Genomic DNA, 27856 nt, shown 5'->3' with positions numbered 1-27856 from the left:
TATGATTTTGAAAATAGAAATGGTACGGTAATGATTTAGTAAGCTAGCAGGCTATATCAACCTAAACATGGATACTGTACAATTGACTAAAGAAAAACAAAAAGATCAAATTGTTTATGTACATTTTCTAAAAACATAAGTAAGTTTGAAAAGAAAGTATAACATGGCCCCAGACCATATGAGGACCCTAGACCTTAGTACAACTGACTCCAGGATTGAAGTGCCATTCAGGCTGTAACACTAAGCACAAAGGTAACACCATCTGTCAAAAATGACAACAAAGACCTAACCCATTATCCTAAAAGGAAGGTAGGCTAGATGCCAGGTAAGGTCACTCAAATGGTCACCTGCATTGTTTCAAGTATACATTGCAATGATCTTGAAACTAAGAATAGTAAAAACCAGTCATGGAGTGCTTGCTTCTTTTGCAGATCACCCTAGTTTGGATCTCAGAACCCATGTTAAACAATTATCAACCACGTGTAACTCTAGCTCCAGGGAATTAAACAACCTCTCCTGCCCCATGTCCCATGACCTAAATGTGTGTGAGTGGGCATACGTGCGCACGTGTACACACCCCCCACATGCCAGAGTCATCACATGCATCTTTTCCTGCATTTTGTAGCCGTTACAGGTATGCCGTTCACATATGAAACTTGACAATCATCTAGTATCAGAAATAATGTAAAGAGCCTAAGTGATTGACACATCATAGGTCATGCTACTTCCATCATAAATACCTTAGACAGTCTGCAGTTAAATTAGCTTGGCAGTGCTCCAGTAAAGTGTATGTACAAAAGCACACAGTGAACAACCACAATTCTCCCATCAGTTACTCTGAATGGTCATCCTCTCAGTTTTTACTCTCTGCTTTCTATCACCGTCAGGACTTCCTTTAATATCCATGCTGTCTGCTGTCAGCATGCTCTCATCAGCTCCACGTAGCACCCAGAATTTTCCAATGGTCTTGCTTCTAAGAAATCCTGTATCCTCCCTCCATATGATTTTATCATTTTCCACATCTCCAGGTTAAGCTTAGTATGATAGCCTTTGGTTCCCTGCACACACCAGATTTATTTGGTCTGCATTTAATTCTTAGTAGTCCTTTTTCAGTACATTTGGTGCTCTAACTCATCTGCTTTTTTTGTTTTGTTTTGTGTTTATTTTGTAATCTCTAGTTTTTCTCTTGATCACTCACTAGAAAGACGTATCTGATTCTTCTACCAGTGTTTAGGACCTCTGTTTTAGGGTTACAGACACACACTTAAGCAAATTAAAAAAGAAAAAGAAAAGAAAACAGTGGTTGGAGAGACAACTCAGTGAGTCAGAGAACTGGCTGCTCTTCTAAAGGAGCCACAGTTGATGGTCAGAAACTACATGGCAGTTCTCAATCATCTGTAACTCCAGTTTCAGGGGATCTGCACCCTCTTCTGACATCCAAGGGCAATGAATGTGGTATACAGACATATATGCAGGCAAAATACCCAAAAATCATAAAATAAAATAAATATATTTTTTTTAAAAAATGAGCTTAAGAGATAGCTTAGTGGGCTGGTGAGATGGCTGGGCTGGTGAGATGGCTCAGTGGGTAAGAGCACCCGACTGCTCTTCTGAAGGTCCAGAGTTCAAATCCCAGCAACCACATGGTGGCTCACAACCATCCGTAACAAGATCTGGCGCCCTCTTCTGGACTGTCTGAAGACAGCTACAGTGTACTTACATATAATAAATAAATAAATCTTTAAAAAAAAAGTTTAAAAAAATTTATTTATATTAAATAAATAAATCTTTAAAAAAAAAGTTTAAAAAAAAAAAGAGATAGCTTAGTGGCTAAAAGCATGTACACTACAACTTGGGAGGGTCCTGAGTTCAACTCCTGTCACCCATATCAAGCAGCTCAACACTACAAGTAACTCCAGCCCTAGGTGTTCTGATGCCCATTTCTTACCTGCTCTCATATGTGCATGCTCCTACACAGACTGTATTAGTCAAGGCTCTCTAGAGTAGCAGACTATATAGAAAGACTCTCTCTCTACTTATAGAAAGGAGATTTATCAGAATGACTTGGGAGCTGTGGCCCAGCTAATCCAAAAGTGGCTGGTTGAGAACAGAAAGTCCAAAAATCTAGTAGTTGCTCACATCTCGGGGTTGGATGTCTCTGCTGGTCTTCCGTATATGCTGGAATCCTAAAGAAGTAGGCTCTCCTACCAGTGAAGGAATAGACTTGCTAAGGAGGTAAGAGGAAACAGGCAAAGAGCAAAAGCTTCCGTCTTCCATGTCTTTACATAGCTGCCAGCAGAAGCTATGACCCAAATTAAAGACACGCCTTCCTCTCTCAAAGATCTGACTTAGAAGTGGATCTTTCTACTTCAAATTAAGCAAAAATTGCCTCATAGGTGTGCTGTACATTTTTGGAGTCTTAGTTAATTCCATATGTAGTGAAGTTAACACACAGAGTAACATTCACACAGGCAAAATGCATTTAAAAGTAATTTTAAAAATTAAAAAGAAAAACCTAGTGCTCTTGATTAAAATACATATATTTATGGTGAACTGACTTAGTTGAGGTCCCCTAAGAACTAGAACTGTATCTTTTCTTTCTTTTTTCTGAATTGCTCAGTAAAATATTAATCAAATAAGTAATCTAATAACATAGTAGATTGCAGTCTAAGTATTTAAAGGACTGTTGAATTGCTCAGTAAAATATTAATCAAATAAGTAATCTAATAACATAGTAGATTGCAGTCTAAGTATTTAAAGGACTGTTGTATAATACTTCTTAGACAGATAGTTAAGAAATTCTGAATTAACCTTAAGTATAGGCTGATTTTTTTATAGACCTTTTCTAATTACTTGTTTGGTTAGCCTTGTTTGGTTAGCAAGAGCTGCAGGTCTTCTTGCTGCTTCTGTTTCTGTTCTCCTGCTCACTCCTCTCTTGCTGATCTCCTTTCTTCCCAGTGAGTTTCTTCTTCTGCTCTCCCAGCATACTCCACGCTAGTACCCTCTGTTCGTTCTTTCTTTTTCTTTCCTCTCTCTCTCTCTCTCTCTCTCTCTCTCTCTCTCTCTCTCTCTCTCTCTCTCCCCCTCCTTCCCTCCCTCCCTCCCTCTCTTCCTTCCTTCCTTCCTGTCTTCCTTTCTTCCTTTCTTCTTTTTTGTTTGCTTGTTTTGTTTTTTGAGACAGGGTTTCTCTGTGTAGTCCTGGCTGTCCTGGAACTCACTCTGTAGACCAGATGGCCTTGAACTCAGAAATCTGCCTGCTTCTGCCTCCTGAGTGCTGGGATTAAAGGCGTGCGCCACCACACCTGGCCTGTTCTTTCTTGATTTTAAAGGAAGCATACATAGTAAGCAGCTAGTTGGTGGTATTTTCATCCACATATGTCATTATGCTTTGTTTATATCTCTTTGTTTATATGATTTTTATATATCTCCCTCCCCAGTGCACTTCTATTCCCCTTTACAGACTCACCGTTATCCTGCCAAATTGTCTTCTGTCTTAGTTACTGTTCTATTGCTGTGAAGAGATACCATCGCAAAACAACTTATAGAAGACAGCCTTTAATTTGGAGCTCAGAGTTCCAAGGGGCTCGAGTCTCATGCCAGTCATGGTGGGAGCATGGCAACATGCCGGCATTGCTTTGGAACTGAGAACTCACATCTGAGCCACGGGAATGCAGCTGAGTGACCCTAGTGTGCACATTTGAAGTCTCAAACCCTCAGTGATACACCTTGTCCAAAAAGTCCACACCTCCTAATCCTTCCCAAGCTGGGAACAAAGTTCCACCAGCTGGGGACCAAGTTCTCAAAACTCTGAGCCTGTGGGGCCATTCTCATCCAGACCATGGCAGCCTCCCTTCTGCTTTCAGTCACATGTACTCCATACCATATCTTTCTCCCCCTCCCCACACCCTAAGCTCTCTTCCTTCCTCCCCTTGTAGTATCATAACCTAGAGCCACTTCTTGCATCCTAGTTTTGCATTTGAGAGAAAACATGGCATTTATTCTTCAGATTCTGGCTTAGTTTAACATAATGATCTCCATACACTCATTTTCTGCAGATACCACTATTTTATTTTTCTTCAAAGGTAAAATTTTATATAAAAATGTCACACTCCTTCTATTTCTCTATTGATGAAGATCTAAACTGGTTCAGTTCCTCAGCTGTTGTGAATGGTGAAACAATAAACATGAATGTACATGGTTCACTACAGTCATTAGGAGATATACCAAAAAGTGTTAGAGCTGGTGCATGTGGTTTAATTTAATTAATTAATGTATTTATTTATTTTTTGAGGAACTACCACAATGATTTCCATAGTGGCTAAATAAATTTGTGTCCTACCATCAGTGTGTATAAGCTTCCCCTACAAACTTTGCAGTATTTATTGTTATGTGTTGCCTTAGGGTAGTTTTTCTGACGGGCAAGATGGAATTCCAATACAACTTAATGGCAGGCCACTGTCGGCAGAGGATGTTGGACACATTTTCTTTTTGTTTTTTATTTTTTTATTTATTTATTTTTTTAATATTTTTATTACATACTTTCCTCAATTACATTTCCAATACTATCCCAAAAGTCCCCCATAGCGCCCCCCACTTCCCTACCCACCCATTCCCATTCTTTTGGCCCTGCCATTCCCCTATATTGGGGCATATAAAGTTTGCAAGTCCAATGGGCCTCTCTTTCCATTGATGGCCGACTAGGCCATCTTTCGATACATATGCAGCTAGAGACAAGAGCTCCAGGGTTCTGGTTAGTACATCATGTTGTTCCAACAATAGGGTTGCAGATCCCTTTAGCTCCTTGGGTACTTTCTCTAGCTTCTCCATTGGGAGCCCTGTGATACATCCAATAGCTGACTGTGAACATCCACTCCTGTGTTTGCTAGGCCCCGGCATCGTCTCACAAGAGACAGCTATATTTGGGTCCTTTCAGCAAAATCTTGCTAGTGTATGCAATGGTGTCAGCGTTTAGAAGCTGCTTATGGGATGGATCCCTGGATACAGCAGTCTCTAAATGGTCCATCCTTTCATCACAGCTACGAACTTTGTCTCTGTAACTCCTTCCCTGGGTGTTTTGTTCCCAATTCTAAGAAGGTGCACAGTGTCCACACTTTGGTCTTCATTCTTCTTGAGTTTTATGCGTTTATCAAATTGTATCTTATATCTTGGGTATCCTAAGTTTTGGGCTAATATCCACTTATCAATGAATACATATTGTGTGAGTTCTTTTGTGATTGTGTTACTTCACTCAAGATGATGCCCTCCAGGTCCATCCATTTGGCTAGGAATTTCATAAATTCATTCTTTTTAATAGCTGAGTAGTACTCCATTGTGTAAATGTACCATAATTTCGGTATCCATTCCTCTGTTGAGGGACATCTGGGTTCTTTCCAGCTTCTGGCTATTATAAATAGGGCTGCTATGAACATAGTGGAGCATGTGTCCTTTTTACCGGTTGGGACATCTTCTGGATATATGCCCAGGAGAGGTATTGCTGGATCCTCCGGTAGTACTATGTCCAATTTTCTGAGGAACCGCCAGACTGATTTCCAGAGTGGTTGTACAAGCTTGCAATCCCACCAACAATGGAGGAGTGTTCCTCTTTCTCCACATCCTCGCCAGCATCTGCTGTCACCTGAATTTTTGATCTTAGCCATTCTGACTGGTGTGAGGTGGAATCTCAGGGTTGTTTTGATTTGCATTTCCCTGATGATTAAGGATGTTGAACATTTTTTCAGGTGCTTCTCTGCCATTCGGTATTCCTCAGGTGAGAATTCTTTGTTCAGTTCTGAGCCCCATTTTTTAATGGGGTTATTTGACTTTCTGGAGTCCACCTTCTTGAGTTCTTTATATATATTGGATATTAGTCCCTTATCTGATTTAGGATAGGTGAAGATCCTTTCCCAATCTGTTGGTGGTTTTTTTGTCTTATTGATGGTGTCTTTAGCCTTGCAGAAGCTTTGTAGTTTCATGAGGTCCCACTTGTCAATTCTCGATCTTACAGCACAAGCCATTACTGTTCTATTCAGGAATTTTTCCCCTGTGCCCATATCTTCAAGGCTTTTCCCCACTTTCTCCTCTATAAGTTTCAGTGTCTCTGGTTTTATGTGAAGTTCCTTGATCCACTTAGACTTGACCTTAGTACAAGGAGATAGGAATGGATCGATTCGCATTCTTCTACATGTTAACAACCAGTTGTGCCAGCACCATTTGTTGAAAATGCTGTCTTTCTTCCACTGGATGTTTTTAGCTCCCTTGTCGAAGATCAAGTGACCATAGGTGTGTGGGTTCATTTCTGGGTCTTCAATTCTATTCCATTGGTCTATTTGTCTGTCACTATACCAGTACCATGCAGTTTTTATCACAATTGCTCTGTAGTAAAGCTTTAGGTCCGGTATGGTGATTCCACCAGAGGTTCTTTTATCCTTGAGCAGAGTTTTTGCTATCCTAGGTTTTTTGTTATTCCAGATGAATTTGCAGATTGCACTTTCTAATTCGTTGAAGAATTGATTTGGAATTTTGATGGGGATTGCATTGAATCTGTAGATTGCTTTTGGCAAGATAGCCATTTTTACAATGTTGATCCTGCCAATCCATGAGCATGGGAGATCTTTCCATCTTCTGAGATCTTCTATAATTTCTTTCTTCAGAGACTTGAAGTTTTTATTATACAGATCTTTCACTTCCTTAGTTAGAGTCACGCCAAGATATTTTATATTATTTGTGACTATTGAGAAGGGTGTTGTTTCCCTAATTTCTTTCTCAGCCTGTTTATTCTTTGTGTAGAGAAAGGCCATTGATTTGTTTGAGTTAATTTTATATCCAGCTACTTCACCGAAGCTGTTTATCAGGCTTAGGAGTTCTCTGGTGGAATTTTTAGGGTCACTTATATATACTATCATATCATCTGCAAAAAGTGATATTTTGACTTCATCTTTTCCAATTTGTATCCCTTTGATCTCCTTTTGTTGTCGAATTGCTCTGGCTAGGACTTCAAGTACAATGTTGAATAGGTATGGAGAAAGTGGACAGCCTTGTCTAGTCCCTGATTTTAGAGGGATTGCTTCAAGCTTCTCACCATTTACTTTGATGTTGGCTACTGGTTTGCTGTAGAATGCTTTTGTCATGTTTAGGTATGGGCCTTGAATTCCTGATCTTTCCAAGACTTTTATCATGAATGGGTGTTGGATCTTGTCAAATGCTTTTTCCGCATCTAACGAGATGACCATGTGGTTTTTGTCTTTCAGTTTGTTTATATACTGGATTACGTTGATGGATTTCCGTATATTGAACCATCCCTGCATCCCTGGGATGAAACCTACTTGGTCAGGATGGATGATTGTTTTGATGTGTTCTTGGATTCGGTTAGCAAGAACTTTATTGAGGATTTTTGCATCAATATTCATAAGGGATATTGGTCTGAAGTTTTCTATCTTTGTTGGGTCTTTTTGTGGTTTAGGTATCAGAGTAATTGTGGCTTCATAGAATGAGTTGGGTAGAGTACCTTCTGTTTCTATTTTGTGGAATAGTTTGTGAAGAACTGGGATTAGATCTTCTTTGAAGGTCTGATAGAACTCTGCACTAAACCCATCTGGTCCTGGGCTTTTTTTAGTTGGGAGACTATTAATGACTGCTTCTATTTCTTTGGGGGATATAGGGCTGTTTAGATCATTAACCTGATCTTGATTCAACTTTGGTACCTGGTATCTGTCTAGGAACTTCTCCATTTCATCCAGGTTCTCCAGTTTTGTTGAGTATAGCCTTTGGTAGAAGGATCTGATGGTGTTTTGGATGTCTTCAGGATCTGTTGTTATGTCTCCTTTTTCATTTCTGATTTTGTTAATTAGGATGCTTTCCCTGTGCCCTCTAGTGAGTCTGGCTAAGGGTTTATCTATCTTGTTGATTTTCTCAAAGAACCAGCTCCTTGATTGGTTGATTCTTTGAATAGTTTTTCTTGTTTCCACTTGGTTGATTTCACCCCTGAGTTTGATTATTTCCTGCCGTCTACTCCTCTTGGGTGAATTTGCTTCCTTTTGTTCTAGTGCTTTTAGGTGTGTTGTCAAGCTGCTAATGTGTGCTCTCTCTAGTTTCCTTTTGGAGGCACTCAGAGCTATGAGTTTTCCTCTTAGAAATGCTTTCATTGCGTCCCATAAGTTTGGGTATGTTGTGGCTTCATTTTCATTGAACTCTAAAAAGTCCTTAATTTCTTTCTTTATTCCTTCCTTGACCAAGGTATAATTGAGAAGAGTGTTGTTCAGTTTCCATGTGAAGGTTGGCTTTCTATTATTTATTTTGTTATTGAAGATCAGCCTTAGTCCATGGTGATCTGATAGGATGCATGGGACAATTTCAATATTTTTATATCTGTTGAGGCCTGCTTTTTGACCAATTATGTGGTCAATTTTGGAGAAGGTACCATGAGGTGCTGAGAAGAAGGTATATCCTTTTGTTTTAGGATAGAATGTTCTGTAGATATCTGCCAGATCCATTTGATTCATAATTTCTCTTAGTTTCACTGTGTCCCTGTTTAGTTTCTGTTTCCATGATCTGTCCATTGGTGAAAGTGGTGTGTTGAAGTCTCCCACTATTATTGTATGAGGTGCAATGTGTGCTTTGAGCTTTACTAAAGTTTCTTTAATGAATGTGGCTGCCTTTGTATTTGGAGCATAGATATTCAGGATTGATAGTTCCTCTTGGAGGATTTTACCTTTGATGAGTATGAAGTGTCCCTCCCTGTCTTTTTTAATGACTTTGGGTTGGAAGTCAATCTTATCAGATATTAGAATGGCTACTCCAGCTTGTTTCTTCATGCCATTTGCTTGGAAAATTGTTTTCCAGCCTTTCATTCTGAGGTAGTGTCTATCCTTTTCTCTGAGATGAGTTTCCTGTAAGCAGCAAAATGTTGGGTCTTGTTTGTGTAGCCAGTTTGTTAGTCTATGTCTTTTTATCGGGGAGTTGAGTCCATTGATATTAAGAGATATTAAGGAAAAGTAATTGTTGTTTCCTGTTATTTTTGTTGTTAAAGTTGGCATTTTGTTCTTGTGGCTGTCTTCTTTTAGGTTTGTTGAGGGATTACCTTCTTGTTGTTTCTAGGGCGTGGTTCCTGTCCTTGTATTGGTTTTTTTCTGTTATTATCCTTTGAAGGGCTGGATTGGTGGAGAGATAATGTGTGAATTTGGTTTTGTCGTGGAATACTTTGGTTTCTCCATCTATGTTAATTGAGAGTTTGGCTGGGTATAGTAGCCTGGGCTGGAATTTGTGTTCTTTTAGTGTCTGTATAACATCCGTCCAGGATCTTCTGGCTTTCATAGTCTCTGGTGAAAAATCTGGTGTAATTCTGATAGGCTTGCCTTTATATGTTACTTGGCCTTTTTCTCTTACTGCTTTTAGTATTCTATCTTATATATATGATCTTATATATATGATTATATATATATATATCTTATATATATGATCCGGCCGGATGAGGCCTGTGGCCCTACTCAGGCCGGTTTCTGCTTCCCTAACTAATGCAGTCTCAGGTCCCGCGCAATTGGATTGGAGCAGAAGCTGTGTTCCACTCACCAGCAGTCCCAAAATCCTGCGGCGGGGGTCGTGGGTAGCTGGCGGGTGTCAGGCAACCCTGCGCTCCCGCTACCCCGGCGCTGATCTGGCCGGATGAGGCCTGTGGCCCTACTCAGGCCGGTTTCTGCTTCCCTAACTAATGCAGTCTCAGGTCCCGCGCAATTGGATTGGAGCAGAAGCTGTGCTCCACTCACCAGAAGTCTTAAGATCCTGTGGCGGGTGTTGTGGGTAGCTGGCGAGTGTCAGCAGACCCTGCGCCCCAGCTGCCCGGGTGCTTTTCTGACCGGAAGAGGCGACACATTTTCTAATACCTGTTGCTATTTGTATTTCTTCCTAAGTACTCTTTATTCTGTCTGCTGATGAGATAAGGTTTAGAGTTTAACTATTCAGTTTTATCTAAGCCTGTTTCTTTTTTCTGTTGAGCTCTTAAGGCCTCTTTCAGATAGTCCTTCCTAATGCTTATCTCTTGACATGCCTTCCCTTAGTGACTTCACAGTTTTGAGATTAAATACTGGGACATCTTCAACATTGCTTTTTCTACTTAAGATTCTTTTTTTCTAGTTCTGTAAAGAATGAAATTGGAATTTTGATGGGGATTGTGTTGGATCTATAGTTGCTTTTGGTAATATAACCATTTTTACAATATGAATTCTGCTAATCCATGAGCTTGGGAAGTCTTTCTATCCTCTGATATCTTCCTCATTCATTCATTCATTCATTCATTCATTCATCCATTCATTCATTCTAGTGTTTTAAGGTTTTCTTTGTAGAGGTCTTTTATTTCCTTGGTTAGATTCACTCATAGATGTTCTATTTTTTGATGTTTTTGACACTTGAATGAGAACATTTTCTGAATTCGTTCTTAGCAAGTTTGTTATTGGCCTACAGAAAAGCTATTGATATTTCTGTTAATTCGGTACCCCACTTCTTTGCTGAAGTATGTATCAAGAAGGTTTTTATGGCTTTGGGGGGGGTTGTTTTGTTTTTTTGTTTTTTTGTTTGTTTGTTTTGGTGGCATCTTAAGAGTCTTTTAAGTATGGAACCATGTCAACTGAAAATAGGAATGCTTTTACTCCTTTCTTTCCTATTTGTACCCTTTTAGTTCTTTCTCCTACTGCCTTAGCTAAGACCTTGAGCGATGCATTGAATAACAGAGGAGAGTATGGCACTCTTGTTCCTGATTATAGTTTTCCCCATTTAGCATATTTAATACAGATTTATAATGTGTAGTCCTTTTTATGTTTGGGTATGTTCTTCTGGTTCCTAGTTCCTTTGGGGCTTTTGTGACGGATATTGTAATTTAGAAAGGTTTCTCTGTGTCTGTTGAAATGATTGTGTGACTTTGGGTTTAAGTCTATGTGATGTTATATTTATTGATTTCCCCCTGTGTTGAAATAGCCTCATATCCTTGGTATGAAAGCAATTTGGTTATGGTTTATGGTATTCTTAATGTGGTCCTGAATTTAATTTGTAAATATTTTATGGAGAAATTTTACACCTCAGTTCACCAGGGAAACTGGCCAATATCAAACTTCACTGTTAGTCTGGGAGACGTGCTTCTGGCTATCAAGGGCATGCATATGTGTTGCTTCTGCCTGAGCTAAGCTTCCAGCAGCCTTACATTCAGTTTGCTTGGGATCTTGCCCCCACTCCCTCCACAGTTGCTTCACGGTGCTTTATTTTACTCAGGGATTGTGAGAAATTTAATTCAGTCTCCTAGATTTGTGGCTATTTCCTTTCCTCAGCCCTTCCAGTAGTTCAGTTTATAACAGCATTTTCCTTCTCAAGATGGTGCCAGCAACTCCCTTCCCAGTCCTACAGAAAAGAAGCCCCTAAGTGCTGACCCATCACCAACTACAGCTGGACTTGGGCTTGTGTGGGCCTGGCCTGGTGCTGTGGGTGTGCCCGCAGTCTCTCAACAGGCCTCGCTGGCTTACCTTTTGAATGAGGCTTCTGTGTCCTCCCCTGTGCCTGGGGGCAGTGCAGCTGTAGTTGCATCTAGTGCCTACCCTCCTTCTGTTGCATCACTGGCTCTTTCTCTGTACTTTTCAGGTGACCTGATGTGACCTTTGTGAGTTTCAGAAGCTCCTTTCATTTTTCTGTAAGCAGAATACACTCTTCCTGAGCAGAAGAGCAGAATGGTGGCTCTTCTGGACTGGCTGTACAGAGGCAACTGCTAGTTCTCTATCACTCTCTCTTCTTCCCTCACAGTCCGTTTATACTTTTATTTCCAACATTGAAATATGTGTAATGGAAACAGCACATCTTCCCAGTGAGAAATAACTTTCCACACGTAGAGATTAATAAAGGAAAAGTTCTTTACAATAGTGGGATTAAGGGAACATATGGCTGGCGGTAGCTGATGCCCAAAGAAAAGCCAGCCTTAGACAGGTCATCTCACTAACTTAGATACACTCTATCTTTAGGCATTCTACATCTGCTGTCATCCTTCAATATTTTAGGTTCTAGCCCCAGGTTAGTTTGAACAATTTAAATAGAGACTGGATACTTAAGGTATGGTCACTTGGAGAGATGAAAGATTTTCACAGCAAAGATAGAGCTAGAACATTTTCTAAGTACACTAATATAATTCTTTTCAAAAATTGTTACCTAGGGTCTTCTTGCTTGTAGAACGGTAGAATTATAATTTCCCTAGGAAGAGCACTGGGAGGCTTTATGGTAGCCCAGGTTTTAACATTGGCTGTGATTCTGCACTGACCACTTGAGCTGCCAGAGGCATGTTCTTTGGGGATGGGACTAATGGCTAGTGGATCCTGGTAAACAGCCATTTACATCCTAGCATCCTTAATTTCCCGTATCTTTAACAGGCTTGGCTGCAGACTGCTCATCTTTTGGGTATCTTTGGGTGAGGAAAAGTGTTCCCTTAGCTAAACTCCACTTTGTATAATTCAGTGTCTCCTGAGAAAACCTATTTATAGGTCAGTGGTCAGTGGTCTTCTGGAGGGCCTGAATTTGATCCTTAGCACCCACACGGTGGCTCACAGCCATCTGTTACTCCAGTTTTAGGGGATGTAATGCCTTCTTGTGGCTTCTGTTGATACCAGGCACACATGGTGCACAGGCATCTATGCAGACTAAACACCTGTACACATAAAAGAAAAAAGAAAATCTATTAACATCAATTACCTCAGTGATATTACTGATCAAGTGCTTAATTCCATCATGTCTGCCAAGCCTGAAAGCAGATGTGAAATTAACACAGAGAGCCAGATCTAAAGAGGAGGGAAGAGACATGCAACTAAATTCAGAAATATAGGATTCCATAGCCACACTATCGGTTTACAGTAAACTCTGTGAACTGAACCCCAATGTCCACATGAGCACAACAGGGCACTATTTCTTTAGAGAAGTTATCTAGGAAGCTGAATTGGTCTCAGTGTTGTGTGCCTGTCCAAATTCATATTGAAATACTAATGTTTAAGATGGCAGAGTAGGGCTGTCTGAGAGGTGACGGGGATGGAACACTCACTACAGGACACATGGGTCCTCAGGTGCACATTTGCTCTTCCCGGCACATGAATGCACAAAGAGAAGATACCATCTGCAGAGCAGGAAGTTAGACCTCACCAAACACCCAATTGCTGGCATTGCCAGTTTCAAGTTCTCAGTCTCCTGAAATTCTGTTGCTTGCAAGTCACCCAGTTCATAGTTTTCTTATCATACAGAGACAGCAAATCAAACTATAGTCAGAAGGATCCCTAATACATCTACTAAGGCAGTACATTTGATATTCATAACTAATGTCAGTAAATGTGATCCATACAGTCCTGCAAAAAGACAGCCCTGCCCTTCATTAAGCAGACCCAGACTCTGAGCCATGCTGAATTACAGCAAATGAAGGTCCTAACTTCTGTGTTTCTGAGAATTGTGCAGATAATTGCACATGGACTCACACAGGTGTGAGGATCAAGCCCAGGAATCCACATGCTCCACACACAGTCACCTCTGTCAACACTGTTTTCATCTTTCTAACCAAATTTCACTGATTGAACACAGGCTTTGGCTATAAGACGAGAACTACTTAGTTTAATTTCTTTTGATTAACTTTATACAATAGGAACATAATAAAACTATTAATATTTAAGGAATAGCAGTTTCTTAATGTTGTCAGTTCCCCTTTAATTTTTTATGAATTTAAAACCTAAAGCAAAATAAAAATTTGATCTAGGGCCCTGACCTCTTCCTGTCAAGGTGGCGGCACCCAACACGCACAGCATCTCCGAAGCCAGAGGTTAAGCTCAGTGACTGCCAGGTGAGTGTGTGGCCGCATTGCTGATTTCCCCAGTGGACACTGGGTGAGTGCTGGATTTGCTGCAGAGTAGAGGTGTCAGGTCGCTGGTTGTTAAGCACTTTGCATTCCGCTGTGACTTCCATTTCCAGGATCTTCATTGAGGGGCTACACTATTTTTTGTTTATTTAGTGTTTTTTCTTTCTTTTCTTTTCTTTTCTTTTCTTTTTTTTTTTTTTAATTTTTTTTTTCTATTTTTGAGACAGGGTCTCTTTTTGTAATCCAGACTGCCCTTGAGCTCTTGGTCGCAGATTTCCTGGTGTTGGGATTAAAAGCGTGGAACACCATGCACTACTGTTTTTGTTAAGTTTTGTAGTGCGTAAACATAAATAAATAAATAAATAAGCTAAAAATTTTTGAATATATATATATATATATATATATATATATATATATATATATAACTGGGCAACTTATTAACCTAGAAAAAAAGCTTAAAATAATTTTTTAACTTATTTTTTTACACTCCATATTTTGTTCTCTGCCCCAATCCACCCTAACTGTTCCATATCCTACATCCACCCACCTCTAACTGTTCCATATCCCCACCCCTCTGTCTCCACATGGGTGCTCCCACCCCCAGAATTTCTTAAATAAAAATTTCTTTAAGCCCAGAATTTCTTTTTTTCTTAAATAAAAATTTCTTTAAAAATTATTAAAATTACCTACCCCTATTGAAAATAGTACTTCAGTTTTAAAAACCTTGACATTTTATTACTATGTTAGAATTATTTGGTTTGCCTCTCAATTCTTCTATAGTAAAATATTACGAATTACAAAAACTAGCTGGGCAATGGTGGCACATGCCTACAGAGTGAGTTCCAGGACAGCCAGGGCTACACAGAGAAACCCTGTCTCGAAAAAACAAAACAAAACAAAACAAAAAAGATTTACAAAAACTAAAGATATACAGAGACATAGTCATAATTCAGTATCCACAAGGTACTGCTTCCTCTTCTATCAGGTCCCAACAAAAGTCAGGGATAGCCAGGCGTGGTGGCGCATGCCTTTAATCCCAGCACTCAGGAAGCAGAGGCAGGCAGATTTCTAAGTTCGAGGCCAGCCTGGTCTACAAAGTGAGTTCCAGGACAGCCAGGGCTACACAAAGAAGCCTTGTCTCGAAAAAACAAAAAAACAAAAAAAAAAAAAAAAAGAAAAAGAAAAAAGAAAAAAGAAAAAAGTCAGGGATGTCTATGCCTGTACATAAAGTAGGACTTGACAATACACACAAAGCCTTTAGTATACTCGTTAACTCATGGTGCCTAATGCAATGTAAATAGGTGATATGCTGTCCTGTGTAGCCGACAATCATGGGCTGTCTATACATGTTGAAATACAACCATCACATGCATAGCTTTACAGCACTACTCAGAAGAGACAAAGCCAAGTCAGGCTCAATGCCCTGCATATACACCATGCAATTGCATTCATCTATGAACAAATAATGGCATTTGCCACCTCCTCCCGTGCTTGTAGAGAAACTTCTCTAGAGCTGGTGCTCACTGGCTAACTCAGTTTCCCGAGTTCTGAATTACTACTTCAGGTTCCTCCTTTCTCACTAACCTTCCCTCTGTCGTAGTCACTGTTCTAGTGTGGTGAAGATACAGCATGGCCACAACAACCCTGATCAAAGCAAACATTTACTTGAGGGCTTGCTTACAGCTCCAGGGGTTAATCCATTTTCATCTTGTGCTACAGAAAAAAAAAAAAAAAAAAAAAAAGATACAATAGAGACCACAGGAGAGGAACCGTGCAGCTACACGAGAGGTCAGAAAGGGTGACAGCATCAACAGTCTAAAAGTAAAAAGACGAGGTCATAGCTACATAGTGAACAACAGCAAACCTAGAACCTTGGTCATATCTGAAATCACAGCAGATGGGAGGCTGAGACAAGAAGCTTAGGAGTTCTAGGCCAGCCTTGGACACTGTCTTTAAAAAATTAAACAAAAAAACCAGCCAGTGACATTTATATCAAAATAAATGTTTTATTTTGGGCTCTAGTTTTAGTCTTTTGAGACAGCATCTTATTGTATAATTTTGGCTATCTCAAAAACATGTAGCTCAAGCCCAACTCAAACTCAAGATCCTCCTGTCTCGCCCTTCTAAGTACTAGATTATAGGCTTAGCAGTTATAAAGAGTTCCAATAGCAGATTAGATTTTTATCTTACTTGGGAGAAACTTTAGTTATTTTTCTGTTGGAAGAGGAAAACCTGAAGATTCACATGTACAAAAGAGCACAGCCCCAAGTAACACAGCTACAACACAACCCCTACACCTAAGACTCAGGGGGAAACACTGAATAGGAGGCAGAATGATTCTAAGAGCCAGATAACCAGAAAACTTGCTACTAGACAGTACCTTAGAGACACAACAGAGAACCTGCATCCATGAATGCTCAACAATAATGCTGCCTAAACAAGACCTGCATTGTGACAATGCTACTTGTCATGACAGTGTGGAAATGGGAAATTGAATATGCCCCTAGTCCTAGATAAAGAGCTACAGACAACTAATGGCCGTTGAGAAGGGAGAATCGGCCGGGCATGGTGTCGCACGCCTTTAATCCCAGCACTCGGGAGGTAGAGGCGGGTGGATTTCTGAGTTTGTGGCCAGCCTGGTCTACAGAGTGAGTTCCAGGACAGCCAGGGCTATACAGAGAAACCTTGTCTTGAAAAACCGAGAGAGAGAGAGAGAGAGAGATACAGAGAGAGAGAAAATCAGTTTTCTCCAGGAATGAGCTTCTAAACAAGTATCCAATCAAAATGGCAAGCACTAAATTCATGTATTTAGAAGCAATGCTAAATGGATTCAACAGGTTTGAATGCACACACATGTAAGCATGTTGCATATAGCAGTAATAATTAGAGGTCATGAATTTGAGAGGGAGTAGACAATTGAGTTAGAAGGGGTGAAGGGCAATGATACAAATACAGAACTCCTGTTGAAGTTCTAGAATTTAAAAAAAATGTAAATTATCAGAAACTGCTCCTGTAGACTAGATACAACGGCTGTAGTCATCAATGCACATCACCCACACTGCACCTCACAAGAGCAGCCCTATCAACAACCATCCTACGTCCTACCCTACCACTGAACTATTGTCTGCTCATGGAATCTAGGCTAGAAGAAGTCACTGTCTTTACTTGTGAACCCACTACTAAGTGCACGACCTTCAAATAGACAGAGCTAAACACGTGGCCACCCTGATTAATCTCAGTTACTCCCACAGCAAAGGAATGTGAGAAAGAGATGGGTGAAGAGTGATCAGTATGTGTTGTATATATGTACAAGCTGTCTAAGTATAAACTGGACTAATAAACACAATGTGGATTCAAACCATTCCATTTACTAGTTTATGGTCTCTAACAAACTTGTCAAACTGTTTCATCATCTATATAAAATGTAAAAACAGTACTACTGATATTACTGTATTGTTGAAATATACCTCAGACAACACTGGAATGCTCCAGGGGTGTGTGTGTGTGTGTGTGTGTGTGTGTGTGTGTGAACATCACATAAAAATGTACTTTACTTATGTTATACAGTAAAATACTTATGTATACTGATGTTATACAGTTGGGTGTACTTCAGAATTAAATACATAAAGATACGTGTTTCCCTGTACTTAAACATGCTCTACTCTGCAACACAGTTCCTTTGTGATAAAACTCACCTATGTATGACCGTGAATGCAAAATGGAATGTGCATTTATATCCCAATAGACTCTTCACATTTATTACCTGGGTCTCCACACCTTGCTCCAGCAGACGCTTAGCTTGGTTTTCCACTTCAAGTCGAGCTCTTGCAATAAAGAGTAGATCATTCTCTATTACTTCTATTCCAGAAAGATCTATTCCTTGAGAAAGATAATCTATAAAAAGAAAATACAACTTAATAGTCAGGATCAAGTAAGAACTAAAGAATCAAAACAACATGTACAACTTCTTCAAAAAAAAAAAAAAACTGGATTTTCAAAATTCAGTTCCTCTCCTCCTCGCCTTCTCTCACTGGCTTTTTGAGACAGGGTCTCTCTCTGTAGGCCTGGCTGTCCTGGATCTCCATCTGTAGAGCAGACAGTCCTGGAACTCACAGAGACTCACCTGCCACCGCCTCCCAGGCACCGCCACCTCCAGGATTCTTTTTAAATCCAATATTCTAAAACACGACAATTCCCAGATATCTTCTATTTAATCCTTCCTCTGTCTCCCAAATGCTGGGGCTGCATGTCTGTGCAAGAGCCCCAGATTCTATTTTAATTTAAGTAAATATCCTGATAGTCACAGAAATTTCTCAAGCTCCATCTACAGCTTCAAAAATTGTTCTGTATAGCAAAGCATTTGAAACAAATAATTAACAAATAACCTTAGCATTTACCATTTACATGTTTGTGTAGACCTGAATATTATGTTAACAAATGAAAAAAGTGGAATAATTATTGCACACAAAATTTCACAATAAGAATTATTGTAACATTACAAGATTACAAAACTGAGAACCCAATCAATAAAGTGCTTACTGTCACTTCCCCTGTCTTCACATATAAAGCTGAGTGTGGTGGCACATACTTGTAATTCTAATGCTACAGAAGCAAGAGGGGGACATGCTAGAGCTCCCTAGCTAGAAAAGTCAGCCTGAAGCACAAGCCACATGGCCTCAGTGTGAGATCATGTCTCAAAAGCCAGGGAGGATGGTTTGTAACAAATGACCCAAGGGTGACCTTCACAGGTACACTCTGTATGTGTGAGTACCTTACACAGAAATGCATACACAGACACCAAAAGACTCTGTGGCCTGAGCATGATTCAAGACTGTCAACTCCATACTCAGGAGCCAAAGGCAAAGACATTGCAATTTCCAGGATAGTTTGGCCTACGGAGCAAGAGCCTGTCTCAAAAAAGCAAAGAACAAGCAAACAGGAGGAGGAGGAAGAAGAGGCAGAGGGGGAAGGGGGAGGGGGGGGAGTCATAGTTATTTAGTTGTCTCTACATGTTCAGAGTTTGGATAATTTTAAAAATTGTACGACTCCTTTTATTTTGCTTACTATTGGATATTTCTAAAATAATTAAATCCTTAAGGATGAAAGTTGAGGTTTAGTTTGAATACAATTTTACAATTCTTATAATATTTTATCAAGGCAAATTCTCCCCTTCTCTCCCCTCTCCCTGACCCTTTTTGAAATACAAGGTATCACCATGTAGTCCAGGCTGGCCTGGAGTTCTCTATTTAAACTAGACTGACTTTGAACTCAGATATCCATCTGTCTCTGGGAAGCAAGGGCTGAGATTAAATACAGGTGTGTGTCACTACATGGCATTATTTCTAAAACATTACATTTAATTAGATAGATGGCTTCAACTTGCCAATTAATAGAATACCAAGTACATTTTCACTTAATCAAAATTTTGGCTTTAATCTTATTAAAATATATCTTAGCATTAAGTATAACTACAGCACACTTCAGTTAGGTTATAACATACCAACCAGGTCAAATTATATTAAAGCATCTAATACAATACAGGACTGAATACTATATAATTAGTTCCACACCAGGACATATATAGTACAGTTATAATGTGTGACTGCCCTTCACACATTATACTTCACCACAGTGAGTTCTTTTTCTTTTCTATTTCCCCATCTCCAACTCTTAAGGCAGGGTTTCTCTTTGTAATAGCCCTAGCTATCCAAGAACTCTGTAGACCAGGCTGGTTTGAAACTCAGACCTGCCTGCCTCTGCTTGCTGAGTGCTGGGATGAAAGGCATGTGCTGTCAACCTTGGACACAGTGTGTTCTTTTTGGAGATGTAGATCCAAAAGTGCATAATAAGGCTTACCACAATAAATGATTACTGGAAATACCTTCAAATCATTGGAACTTAAGTTTGTCTGAAACTTACTAGGTAATTACAGACAAATGATACACTCGTTTAGCTTTAAAGAGTTTTGGATGCAAACTGGCAACAATACATAATTCATGCCTTAAATGCTCTGTAGACTACCATCAGAATCAAAACATAGTAGTGAAAGTCAAACTATGTTACATACCGTTCTGTTCAGCGGAGTTAGTATAAACTGCGATACTCAGGGAATCAAAACAAAATCTCATCTTTGTTTACTTGGCAGGTGCACGCTGAATGTGTATCCCAGAGTCTTTCACATACGTTCCTAAGCATCTATCATTGAGCTACATCCGTAGTCCTAAAAGTTTTCACTTAAATTTTAATTTTCTGAGAATTTTGAAGGAAAGCTTTAGGTTCAAAAGACAGACAATATTACTTCTCCAATTTGTTATCTAAAAATATAAGCATAAAAATCCTACCATGGAACGAATTTAGCCAAGTTAGGATAATGATAGCAGTAAATGCTAACATTCTAAATTTAGTAAGAAAGTAAACAGCTAAACACTTATGAAATGTCAGATTTTATAATTGTAGGTTGAGAGTGCAGGGAAACCAGAGAACTGAACCACTCCATGAGTAAAAAGAACTCAGGTTTGGGGTTAAACTGCTGAGCTGTCTGTGGGGTGGGGGTTAAAGTGGTAGAAACGGGAGCAGATTCTCTGACTTGAGGATGGAGTCTTTGAGCTGATACAGCACGGTCACAGGGGGCTACTTCTGGATATAACAGAATTAGGCAGTACTGCTAATAGTCTGACTACTAGGCAGTGCTAAATGAAACAGAATTTACACTACTACATGCTGAATTTCCTCCACTGGCATAATATACAAGATTAAGTTGATCTACTTGGGTTTAATTTATTTTTAGCATCTCCTTAGAAGGGAAATTTGATGAAATGAGTGCTAATACTGGGAATCTACCTTTATTTAAATTGTGAAAATTAATAAATTACAAAAAAAAAAAAATCCAACCAAAGCCCAGACACACACATTAAGAGCATAAATGGTAATAATGGACATAAAGGCTTTATTTTAAATAATATCCAGCTTGCTAAAAAATTTTAAGATACTAAGAAATGAATTCTGCCTTCTTCCACCATTGTCAGGTTTCAAGGATTGCTGCTTGTGTTATCTCACTGGCTCCCTAATTTCTTTGTATTCTTTAGCTTTCAGTCTGAAGTAGAATTCAAGAAAAAAAAAATATAAAGGTAAGGTAAGTGGACTAAAAAAAAAACCTATACTTTCAATCAGTGATTTTGTAACTATTGATAAATAATATTAAAAAGGAAAAAGTGAATATAATTGGGTATAAAGTATTTATTACAATGTTAATTATGAAATTTACACACATATGCACCATGTACAAGTGAAATGTATATTCATATTTGCAAATACATCTGTGAACATTTTAAAGTAAAAGCAATTTGGAGTTATCATAAAAATGTTCCAAACAAGTATCTTTATGGCCAAAATATTGTATTTGGATATATTTAACATATGCTTGTGTGTGAGTGTATTAGTGAACACGTACAGGAATGCTCCTGTAGCATTATTGAGAACAAAACTGAAAGCCTACACCATCAACATAAGAAATACATAAAAGCATAATATCGCCATTTAAAAACAGTACTATGGACAAAACATTCGCTTAAAAACAAAACTTTCCTTATAGGGCCTTAAATAAAGATTTCAAAGAATACATACATCAAGGATTGGTTGAGAGTCTGCACAAGTTAACAATATATTATTTGACACGTGAGCATCTCAAAAGAAACAGATGGATAACATAATGTGTTTCTAGTAAGACATCCATAAATTTGGTAGGCAGTTTTAAATGTTACACATTCAAAAACATAAAAAAGTGTTTTGGCATTTTAATACTTTTCCTTTAAGTATTATAACTTTATTAGATAAGTACACTCAAGTTATTAGAACTTAATTTCAAATGTTCAAAAACCAAAGGCTGAATCCATTAAACTAAGACCTAGATAAGAGCAGCACACCTAGAGGAAGGTGTGCAGGTCCAGCTGGCATCCTCCGAGTGGCTCACACTGTAGGAGTCTATCTTCCAAAGGAAGGTGCAATGCAAAAGGTATTAACTGCCAACAAGATAAAGCCTTTATAAATACCAAGCTCATCAAGAAATGTTCTGAGGTCTCAGAACTAGTTTAAAAAAGAAAATAAAAAAGAAATTACATAACACCATGATACAGAAGCAAGCACTGAGAAGAGAATAGGGGGATTTGCACCGGTATGACTGAATCCCCAACACTCTCAACCAGCACCAAAATAGCACAGAGCCTCCCCTGGGTGTTTATGTGAGAAAAAAGCAGAGGAATAAAAACTGACACTGGGCAGCTGGCTATAGTCACCAATCAACAAAAGTCGCTTCCTCCCACACGTTTACTTTTCAAAGAGCATCATTCAAATGCATGCCTCAGAAAAAGCACAAGTAATCTTCAGATGGTCTGAAATACATACAATATATGTATTTCTCTTCTACAGTGAACCTCTTTTAAAAACAACAAAACAAAACAAACACACAAAAAAAACCCATACCTGTCTAGTCAGGATTTCTATTGCTGCAGCAAAACACCATGACAAATTTAAAAAAAAAAAAAAAAAAAAGCTGGGGAGGAAAGGGTTTTATTCAGCTTATACTTCTTCATTGCTGTTTATCATCAAAAAAAGTCAGACAGGAACTCACACAGTACAAGAACCTGAACGCATGAGCTGATGCAGAGGCTATGGAGGGTGCTATTTACTGGTTTGCTTCTCATGGCTTACTTAGCCTGCTTTCTTACAGAACTACAGAATCCAGAACTACCAGCCCAGGGATGGCACCACCCACAATGAGCTGGGCCATCCCCCACTGGTTAAAGCTGGATCTCACGCAGACATTTAAACCTAATTGAGGCTTCTTCCTCTCTGATGACTCTTGTTTGTGTCAATTTAACACACAAAACCAACCAATACCTGTGTGTTGTTTTGTTGTTTTATTTACAGCTATTTACATATTTACTTTTGATGGTGGTTTTAGCTGAAGACTGAACCTAAAGACTCAGCATGCATTTCACCACTGAACTATGTCTCCATCTTCATACATAAAATGTTAAGTATCTAGAATTGCTCCTGTGAAAAAAGTTACAAAGATGGAATTGTTTGTTTCACAGAGGAAGTACCAAAGCAAAACCCATTCAAAGAAGCATTTTAAGCTATTTGATATAAATTATCAAACTACTTACACTTTGACAAATTACCTAAGTAGCCTAAAAAGAAAAACAAAAACAAAACAAAACAAAAACCAACCCAAACCTATCATACTGAACTAGGAATTAGAATATTTGGGCTGTGATACCAGTTGACTACATGACCATAGGAAACTCATTACCCTTTCTGAGACTCTAAGGTAAAGAATAAATCATCTATGTTCATAAGATGGCTTGACAGCTATTGAGATATATGAAGTATACTTCCTAACTCTAAAAACTGCATTGGTGCTGGGGAGATAACTCAGAGGGTGAAGCACCTACACAGGCACCGGGACCTGAATTCAAATCCTTCAGACCTTGTACGTAAAGCTGAAGCCAGGAGCACACATCTGTAACCCCAACACTCTTGCTGAAGCCAGGAGCACACATCTATAATCCCAACACTCTTCCACAGGGAGACAGGAAATGGAGACAGCCGGATCCCCAGAAATTCACAGCTCAACTAGTTTGTAAAGGAAGTTTTTTTTGTTTGTTTTTTTTTTTTAAAAAAAAAAAGATACTGTCTCAAACAAATTGGAAAGCAAGGGCCAACAACCAAGGTTATCCTGTGACCCTCCATATACATACATCATTCATATGCACAAAGATTTAAAAAATACACCAAAGCAAAATACTATTTTCAAAATAGGGTGTTAGTTGCTACCTCTTGGCCTTCTAATGAAATTTAGGAGAAATGGGATGCTGAAGAAGGGCTTCAGGTTAAATTTTGTACTTTTCCAGTTAATTCTTAATTGATATGACCACATAAACTATACATAGAATAGCCTGAGGCTTAGTAAACCCTCTCCGAATCATCATATTTCAAGTCTAAAACACTTCTCAGGGAATGTTTGATCTCCCTGTTCTTCAAAGCTTTAGAGAAACGTAGCACTGAAAGCCTATTCTTTTCTCTCTGTCTCACCCAGGGTGAAGGATAAATCCTTTCCATTAAAATGGGTGATAGCTTTCTTTCCTGCATCTTACCGTGTCTGCTCTTGGCTAGCACCTACCCCATATATGTCATGCAAAGAAAGCCAGAGCCAACAGAAATACACTGTACCACCATCTGTTCTCTGAACAGACTTTCTCCTTTTTTCCTGATTTTCTAATAACCATGTTACTCATGTGACATAATTTAAAAACATGGACTTATATAAAAATCTTTTTCCCTTTCTAGCAACTTTATTTGGTGGTTCTATCAGCCATGCCAGAAACAGCAGCCACTCTCTCTCCTTTCAAGCACTAGAGAAAATCAACCAAAAAATAATAGTATAGAACAATGAGCACAGTGCTCATTGAAGGTGGTAGCCCATGCCCATAGCCTGAGTACTGAGTGGCTGAGAGAGGGGAGTGAGTCCAAGGTCAACCTGGACCCCAGTGGGAATTAATGAACTTCACCTTTCTTTCTTCACTTTTCACTACTCAAACATTATAGACTTGGAAAAGGCAGGTTAGACTGAGTCTCGCTTGCTGCCCCTCACCCATCTTTGATATAGTCAATGACTTGTCTGTTCTGTTTTCTTTTGTTTAGGAGTAGGTTTTTCGTTTTATTTTGTCAAAAAAAAAAGTTTCAAATGTTGTTCATCAAGAGAGAACATTGTATAAGTAATGGAAATTATTCTAATAAATTACATTTCTTTGTACTTTATTAGAGAGAGTTATGTCATACCATCTTGTGGGCCCTCTGTTAGACAAGTAAAATCATGCCTGCATGATGCCTTTAGAATCCTACCCTGTAGTATTACAGATGTAAGTCAGTACTATACCATCCATCTGTAAATAGTGAGATTTCTGAACCTTTTGTGGTGGTGACTTTGCTTCATCAGAGCTCTTTTTAATGATGTTATTTTTGTCTTTTTTTTTTTTTTTTCCAGAGCTGAGGACCGAACCCAAGGCCTTTGAGCTAAATCCCCAACCCCTTTAATGATGTTAATATAGAATGTTTTCATTCTAGAAGACTGAGAAGCTAATATTTAAAAAAAAAAAAAAATGCCAGACTCCAACAAATAAAACACAACAGTTAATAACAAGTCAACCACGGAGATACAGCAATCATTAAAATAAAGAGGCAACAAACAAATCATACAGATACAACTCAATGTAGGGCAATGGTTCTCTGGGGAAGGAGAGGGCTCTGGAGAAACTTTGGAAATGGTAAGTACATTTAGCTTGAATGTGTTAAGGCTTTGTCTCAGGCATTGAAATAATGCTCAAATTTATCAAGTTGTACACCTTAGACAAGTAAGGCTATTGCATATCAAGCAACCCTCTCAATAAAACTATTTTTAAGGAATAACATTTGAATACACAGGCATCAGACAAGCCCCTGGGCTTACTGAACCATTCTCCTCTTCACTATAATTACATATTATAGGAGGAGCATCTGCATGACTTTGATCTCCTTTAACAAACTGCTGTTTTAATACCTCCTTAAACTGTCTATATACAATAGGCAGCAGCCCTACGTTGTTTACATTAGAGCTTTGCTGACAAACCAGGAAAGGTAATTATCAACCAGGCAGCCTCTTTACCAAAAAAGTTGAACAATAAACATTAAAAGGTTTTCTTCTAAACATGCTAAAAATTAATTTTTTTTAATAGAGCCATGCTATATTATCAAGGCTGGCCTTAACTCCGGGGCTCAGCTCTTACCCAAGATTCCCAGTTACTTAGAAGCACGGATAAGCAGCATAGCACCTGACTTAACTGCTAGTCACGGGTATTTTAAGGGCCGATTCTCGCAGGGGCAAGTGTTCCAAAATAGTAATGCTTAGTGAAAACTGACTCCAGTATCTTAACTGCTGTTCTAATAAGCTAGGAAATTCGTAGTCAAACAGAGCAGGTTTCTTTATAATAATACTCCTCCAAATAGTCATTAGGCATGATAATGTCACCCTTAGCATTTTTCCCTTGGATTTCATAAGCTCTATACTAGGACTAACACCTAGAGAACACACTTAGGAAATAGAGTGACCGCATCAACCAGACTAGTTTAGACACAATACGAAATGACACAAACCTGTCATCAGGACACAGTCAGTAGTTTGTTTATAAGAACCTGTATTTTTCATGTAATAGACTGACTACAGGGAGCTAGTGTTTTATCTACTCATGCCACTTTACATATTAAAGCGAATGACAAAAGGATTGCCCATTATTAAGCAGTAAAGACTATTCCAGGCTGCTATCATAAAGTAATATAATTTGGACAGGTTAAAAAACAAATAAAAAACATCAAAGATTTCTCATACTCTGGAAGTACTCTTCCAAGACCATGTTACCAGTAAGGCTGGACTCTAATGAAGGTCTTTCTGCATGTTTTCAGACTTGTATTGTCATAAGAGGACAAGAAAGTTACCCCAAATTTCTTTTACAGAACACTGATCCCATTTGGGAGATGACCTGCCCAAAGCCTCACTTCCTACAACCACAATGGACAGTAGGATTTCAGCCAATGAATGTGAGTCAGAAGCAACACAAACGTTGACTCCGTTGCAGATATTGGAATGGTCCCCATGTTTGCAAAATCTAGGCCATTCTTAGCACCATTATCTGATTCTGACCATCTTAAAACTTTGTTCTCTTCACACACTCTTCATATATTTTAGTGAATTCTTTCTACTTAAAGTAGCTAGGTAAAATTCACTCAATCTCACCTAGGAGCCCTAGATGATGACTAAGGAAATCTGTAAACATGAGATGGTAGCTTCACATAAAGATAAATACCACCAACTGCCTACAGTCACGGACACAAGGAAAGTACTGACGCCATTTCTAACTTCTACTTGCTCCATGTACTTTCAGTTCTGCACTGTGGTGATAAGCAGTCAGTTTGACATCCCTACCCACAGACAGATGTGATGAACACTTTCAGCAAATAAGCAGGACACAAAACTAATGTACAACACTCAGTAGTTTATCTATTAATCATTAAAGAACATACTGAGGAAGAAATCAGAGAGAAAATGACTTGCAATATCATCAAATGAACCAATAAAACAAAAACTTTAAACATAGTAAACATAATAAACTTAACCAAGGATGTGAAAGACCTCTTTAATGAAAACTTGAAAGCACTTTAGAAAAAAACTAGAGAAGATACTAGAAGATGGGAAACTTCCGCTACTCATGGATAGGAAGAATTAATACTGTGAAAAAGGCTACATTACCAAAAGAGTTAAACAATCTCAATATAAGCCCTACCAAAATTCCAATGCAATCTTTCACACAACAAACAAACAAAAAAATCCTAAAATTCACATGGGAGCACAAAAGACCAAAGCAATTCTAGGGAGAAAGAGCAACAACAGAATCATAATTTCTATACTATACAGCCATAGAAACAAAAATAGCAAGGTACTGGTAGGTGCACACACCCACAGAGACATACACACCATGGAATAGTATGTAAGACAGAAATGAAGCTATGCAACCACAGCCACATGGTGTGTGTGTGCGTGTCTGTGTGTGTGTGTGTCTTTTTACCAAGATGCCAAAAAATATACAATAGAGAAAATATAGCCTCTCTAGTAAGTGGAGCTGGGAAACCTGGATATTCATATATAAAGAAATGAAACTAGAATCCCATTTCTCACCATATACAACAGCTCAAAGTGGACCAACAGCCCTCATGTAAGACTTTGAAACTGCTAAAGAGAAATACTTTAGATACAGGCATAAACAAGAATTTTCTAAAAACTGCTCCCACAGTTTAAAAAAAAAAAATTAGCACCAAAAACTGACAAATAGGATTGCCTAGAACTAAAAAGCTTCTGCACAGAAACAAAAGCTATTCCTCGGGCCAAGAAAGCCCAGGAGAGGCCTTTATACAGCT

At 38.8% G+C, this 27856-nt stretch overlaps 1 protein-coding gene across 2 annotated transcripts in view; it reads right to left on the bottom strand.

Annotated features, from left to right (window-relative positions):
- Nucleotides 1-27856, bottom strand: part of Cog5 (component of oligomeric golgi complex 5) — a 303977-nt gene that overhangs the window by 174631 nt on the left and 101490 nt on the right. For both annotated transcript variants that reach the window (XM_021179459.3, XM_021179458.3), the window contains exon 7: nt 17616-17746. In XM_021179459.3, the coding sequence (XP_021035118.1) occupies nt 17616-17746 (131 nt within the window). The remainder of the gene's footprint in view (nt 1-17615; nt 17747-27856) is intronic.

The sequence above is a fragment of the Mus caroli genome, unplaced genomic scaffold (genome assembly GCF_978045245.1).
Source record: "Mus caroli unplaced genomic scaffold, Mus_caroli_1 scaffold_14, whole genome shotgun sequence".
In the NCBI taxonomy this organism is placed as follows: Eukaryota; Metazoa; Chordata; class Mammalia; order Rodentia; family Muridae; genus Mus; species Mus caroli.
This window is presented reverse-complemented; position numbering and strand designations above follow the sequence as displayed.